Source organism: Rhea americana, unplaced genomic scaffold (genome assembly GCF_003343005.1).
Source record: "Rhea americana isolate MKP2758 unplaced genomic scaffold, rheAme1 scaffold_16, whole genome shotgun sequence".
NCBI classification, from domain to species: Eukaryota; Metazoa; Chordata; class Aves; order Rheiformes; family Rheidae; genus Rhea; species Rhea americana.
Window position 1 is genome coordinate 3,949,363 of NW_028185705.1, and position 5,742 is coordinate 3,955,104.

Sequence of the window (5,742 nt, forward strand, 5' to 3'; positions counted from 1 at the left end):
GACGCGGGACCTCTCTGCCGCCTGAGGCTGTTTCCGCACCGGCACCTGAGCGGGACTTCTTCTGAACTTTTGCAATAAAGTAGATTTTCTTCTTTTTTTTTTTTTTTTACTGCTTTCTACTTTACTGTTTTTCACTTCCAGTTTTTTAGCAGTGGCCAGAAGTGGAAGTGCTGGAAATCTGGAGAGCAAGGCTGTTTTCTCAAGCTCCATCTTGCAGACTCAGGCAGTTTGAAGAGCTCCGATAATCATCCCAGCCCTGGGTTGCTTATCTGAACCCAGAACTGATCCTTGTTAGGAAAAGGCTCCCTCACATCTGAGGGGCTTCCCGGGTGCCCGAGCTGAGAYGACTCTGCTCACACGACCATGCCGGTCGGGCACCACCACCGCCGGGCTCACCAGCACAGAAAAAAACAGTATTTGGTTATTTTCCCCTCCTCTCCCCCCTTCCCTTTCCCCTCACGTTCCCCTGATTTTGGGGGGCATTTTATTAGTTATTATTTGTCGGCGCTGTGCTCCCGAGTATCACTGCTATGCAGACGTTACTCAGCTCTGTTTACCATTTTCCGCCCACCTTGTTTCAGAAATCTATTCAGCAACTTAGTGCCTCTCCCTGTTGCAAGCTTGAATGCCAGATCGAGGCGTTCTTCCTCGGTTGCCAGTGGCTAGCAGAAAGGAGGAGGCGGATTTGAGACGTTGCTTGTTTCTATGGATAATGATCAGTAAGAGCCAYTAGGGAGACAACTAGATACGCCACCAAACTTTGACCTCCGCTCCCCGGAATGGTCCCCAGGCGCCTGCTCGTACGCCGGTGGCACCCAGGTCGCACYGCTGCAGAAAGCCCTGCGCTCGGGAAGGGAGTGCGGGTTTGCACCGCACAGGCTTCGCTGTGCGGGGAATACAGCGCGCAGGATGCTTAACTGGTGCCTCCGGTTTTCGYTGGCTTCCTTTTCTACTCAGCTGAGTTTTTTATTTAACGCTGTTGCACACCGAGTCTTTCATGCCTCTCTACCTTTTCAGGCTGCTTTCTGCTCCCGTCTGTCTGGCATTTTAAGGGTTTGCAGACCCTGGAGATTCTTGGCACTGGCTGCTGCTTGCATACTGCTCTTCATCTTTCAGATCCCTTTTCTACTAAATTGTTCTTTCGGCAGGCTGTTTCTGATGGAAAGTTTTTGGCTTGCTGTTTGAAGTTTTCTGATAGGTATTTGATCGCTTGCTAATTCAGTTCTAAAACTATTTTCCTAAGGATCCATGAAAGACCATCTATAAATAGATTAGATATATACATACATATATGTGTATGTGTGTGTGTATGTATATATAAATAAAACTTAAAAAAGAAAGACCCTTGTTTTTCTGAACAGAAGAAGCTTTAAGAATTCTGGAAGAGGAAAAACACATACCAAATTTAGAAGCGAACTGGAACCCCCTGGGCATTTTAGTCTCAGCAATCCATTTCTAGTCACAAGTGTTGAATGAGGAGTTTTCTTTTCCCTGTATCTCCCCCCTTCCCTCGTGAGAGCGTCTACTGTTAGTTGGAAATAAGTGGGACAAGCTTATTTGGTGCGTGGGGGGCGGGGGGGGGGCACAGGACTCTGGCCGGAGGAGGAGGATCAATGGCCGTGGGACCCCGGGGGCCGCAGGCACCCCGCGAGCAGTCGCGGTCTGCCTGTCCCGTCGTGCGGCTCCTCCTGCAAGCGATCAAGGACCGCCTGTAAGGCATCTCCAAGCGAYTGCCTTCGCTACTCCCATCGCGAGGCTGGTCCCGCTCCTCTGAAGCTTAGAAACAGATGTCTAATTTCCAGCCTACACGTCCAGCACAGATCAGTTGTGCTCTTCACTCTTGCCTGTTAGCTCTTCTGTTGCTGCCTCCTTCCCCCGCTTCCCCGGGGTATTTTTAGAGCGGTCGTGTCCCTTCTCCACCCCTGATTCCCTAGGCTGAGCGAGTTAAACTCCTAGAGGCTTTGCTCGTAAAGTAGGCTTTCCAGTCCTCTGACCATCCATGAAACGGTTCTCTGKGCTTGTTCCAGCTGGAACGTGTTTCTTCTCCAACAGGAGAATCGTATGGAGAACGGTAATTCCACGGGGATCCCGCTCACGTGTTCTGCAATGCCGTTACACGCCTCCAAGCCCCCGTGGGCTGGTCTCCTCCTGGTACCCTCCACTTGACATTTGCCTTTTCAAGAGCTAAGCCACGCTAGCAGCACACAAAGTGCCACGACAGGTCTTTTCCTCCCTGTGCCAAACCGATGCGCTTCCGCTCTAAGTCAAAATGTTTTTATTGTGAGCACCCAAAAGTGTAACTTGGGTAACATTGTGTTTCATCCCACTCCTGTTTTGCTTTCTCTCAAAGCTTTTCTCTTCTTTGTAGGTGACATCTTGAAGTCTCAAGTTGTCAGCACAGCTCTGCATCTTCCTAATAAAGTCACCGATGAAAACATCAAGCAATGTTCATCCTGAGGCAGTGTTTTGAGGAACTCCGTGGGTGACCTTCCTCCAGCCCCATGGGGCTCCTTGGTTCGTCCCTTACCTACTTTACCACTTGTGTGCTCCCAGCTTAGCTAAAAACGTCCCATCTGACAGCGTATCAGAGTCTCTGCTGGAGCCTGGAGAATGTCTCATTGCGCGGTAACCCTTCCTATCACTTGTTTTTCTCTYGTGATTATCAGAAATGTCTCTTAGTGTTTCTGTACGAGTCTAACACAGTTGTTACTTCAGTATGTTTTGCAAGAGCATGCATAAATCTCCGTTGTGCACCAGGGCCATCAATCAGCGAGTTCTATGTTTATAMAACTCCTAGCACAACACTTTTCCCCAAAAGCTTACGAACTAAGCCTGGGCCACATTTTTAAAGATGCTGTCAAGTGCCAAGYGCGATTTCCAAGAGTAGTTTCCTCCTGGCTTTTTGCTGGCATCGACACCCGAAAGCCAGTGGGAATTAAGTCCGTGCTTTGAAAGCGTATGGAAGTGGAAGAGGGTGAGGTTAGCTGGGCACGAGCGCCTGCAGCTAGCGCGCGCTCTCGGGTTTGGTGCTTCGTTTCGCRCTGACGGCCTCCAGGCTCCGGCACCCCTTGCCGAGCCCGCGGGCCCGCTCGCAGCCGCGCTGCCTCCCASCCCGCGGTCTCTTCTCCCCGTGTCGGAGACCCGGGGGAGGCCACAGGCGCTTCGTCGCCTGCAGCACGGCGCTGGCTGCAGGGACGCGCCGGCCGGCTGTCGGTGCGCTCCGGCGTGGCTGCTTCACCTCAGCTGCTAATTTCCTCCCACTTGTACTAAAAGGTGCTATAATCATGTGGTGATACCCAACTTCCCGGCCCCAGAGAGCGGTGGCATCGCTTCTGATCCCTCCAGCTCCAGCTGAGCTAGTAGAGCGAGCTGTGCCCTGAGCCTGATCCCCACTTCTGGGTAACAAACTCCTTACTAAATCCCCAGAAAAGCCATTTACAAGTGGTTAGAGTTTGGGCTGCTCCAGGCAGCAGTCACTTCTGAGAAGTTATGCAGATCTGATGCAAAATTACAAAAATGCGTATTTACCACAGTGACCAACGAGGCTGAGGAGTTCGAGCTAATGTTTATATTTGGCATTGAAMCCTTTGCACAAATACTGACTTTGGCCGTGCGTAGTGTCCTGCCTTATTTTTAAATCCGTTTATACCCCTGGTCCAGGTGCAGGAGAGCAACCCTGGCGCCCCCGGTCGGAGGGGCCTCGGCGCGYGGCGGAGGCCGTCAGCGGGGTGCCCGGCTCGGGGGTGCCGGGGGGCGGGAGCCGTCGGGGCGCCGGCGAGCATCCCTTGCCAGCTGCTCCGCGGAGAGGCCCGGGCTGTCGATTTGGCCCGTCGCCCGTTTCCTGCGCTGGAGCGAGGCGGCGGGAGCAGCTGCGGCGCTCGCTGGGCTCAGCGACGGCTCCGGCAGGAGAGCCGCGGCGCCGGCGAGGCGCACGCCGGGCTTCGGCTCGGGAAGCACGACCGGCGCGGTGTCCACTGACCCGCCTCCGCGGCCGGGCCCCGGGCCCGCCTGCCCTCGGGGGCTCTGTTGTCGTTACTTTTTGTAACATGTGCTGGGGTAGGGGCGAGGAGGAGAGGTGTGAACCGGCAGCATCCTCCTGCAGCCTTGAGGGCTCTCGAGCAAGCAAACGCAGCTGGTGCAAGTGAGAAAGCAGTAYCCTCTGCCTGGAAATCTAGGAAAGTCTTTAACCAGATTTCCCATCAACTGAATGGCAATGCAGAGTCCAAAATGTTTACCTGCAATGAGCCGTGTTTTAAAACCGGTGCCACAGCTTCATGTGCGAGCTTCGATGTCGACTGCCTCCGCCTTTGAAGCGAGGAGCGCTGGAGCTGAGGAGACGTTTAGCTGTGCTGAACGACTCGCCCAGGGCTGCGCTGTGCGTGTGCGGGAGCCGAGTCCCCAAACGCTCTGCGGGGTCCTCTGCCCGCGCCGCTTCAGCGACCTCTGAGGCAGGCGGATAACGCACTGCGCTAGCAGCGCGGTGTGAAACAAACACCTCCTCGCTGCGGGTATGATTTAGTCCGACTCTATTTTCAGTCTCAATTTGCGCAACACAAATGTTTTGGTGGGACGAGCGCTGGCGCCCGCCCGCGGCCGCGCGCCCCTCCGCGAGCCCTCCCGGCTTTGCGCCCGGCCCGCGCGGGTCGATGCACCACGCTGCCGCTTAATAAACCGGGAATGATCACCTCCCRTTGTACGTACGTGCTTAAATGAAGTCACACTACACTTAAGTTGCCAAGCTTTTAACATGTGACTTTGAAAACATTATTTACTGAGGAAGGAGTGTTTCCAGGGGAATTGATAATAAAGGATGTAGTAGGTTTTTTGGAAAGAAAACAAGTTTTGCTATGAAAAGAAAACAGCAACCCTGAAACTTTTTTGAGGAGATAAATTGCTTTCTAAAAATGTGCCATAGCTCCTTAGTTTTTCCACGATAACTTACTCTGTGCCTGTAGCGGCTGTTGTTTTGCTTAATGCAGTAACGGAGAGCTAAGTTAAGCAGCTGTGGCCTTTTCATGTTKTAGCAGAAAATGGGAGTCAGGCCCTGCTCAGATCTGGTCCTGATTCAGCCTTCGAGAGCCTTCTGCCTTCCTGGGTTTCTTCCCAGGTTCGCCACTGATGCGGTCCCAGAACGCTTGCGCTCGGAAACATGGTCTGGGTGCAACGGCACGGCGGGACTTTGCACTTCACGCGCCCGGGTGAACGCTGCGCAGTTACCGTTCCCACACAGATTCCTTAGGCAAACATCGCTGCTACCCTCTAAAAGAGCAAAAACGTTTGGGAAACAGCAGATGCGATAGGAAAACGACACTTCCTACATGTGATAGTCACACAACCTTAACTCTGCCCTCGGAGCACGTCTGCTTGCCGCTGCACTGTTTGGAGACTTGCACGCAGCGGAGCAAAGGCGTTCGGGGACTTTGGCTGTTCCGTCGCAGCGAGGGCGGCTGGCGGGGGTAGGAGCAAGGGTTAAATTACCCGTGCTCAGGGCGTGGGAGAGCCGGGCTCGGCACGTGGGTTACAGGCAGCTGTTGCACGTGGAGAAGCCGCTCGGTGGCCGGATTCGAGGGCGAAAACGGGCAGCAGCGGAGGCAGAAAGCCTCCTCTGCCTTCGAGCGCGTCCAGACCGCGAAAGCCTGCACGCGCAGGACGCGGCCACGCGTTYGCCCTGCGAGGCGGGCGCCCGCCCCGCCGCCTGCCACTCGTGTTGCTGACTTTCTGAACACCGAAATCGGGGGGGGG

General features: G+C 54.3%; 1 protein-coding gene across 1 annotated transcript in view; it reads left to right on the forward strand.

The window, feature by feature from the left end:
- The first annotated feature begins 1,613 nt into the window (after positions 1 to 1,613).
- RYBP (RING1 and YY1 binding protein) overlaps positions 1,614 to 5,742 on the forward strand; it is a 50,818-nt gene continuing 46,689 nt past the window's right edge. The window contains exons 1-2 of the mRNA XM_085300004.1: positions 1,614 to 1,711; positions 2,028 to 2,151. Coding sequence (XP_085156130.1) covers positions 1,614 to 1,711; positions 2,028 to 2,151 — 222 coding nt within the window. The remainder of the gene's footprint in view (positions 1,712 to 2,027; positions 2,152 to 5,742) is intronic.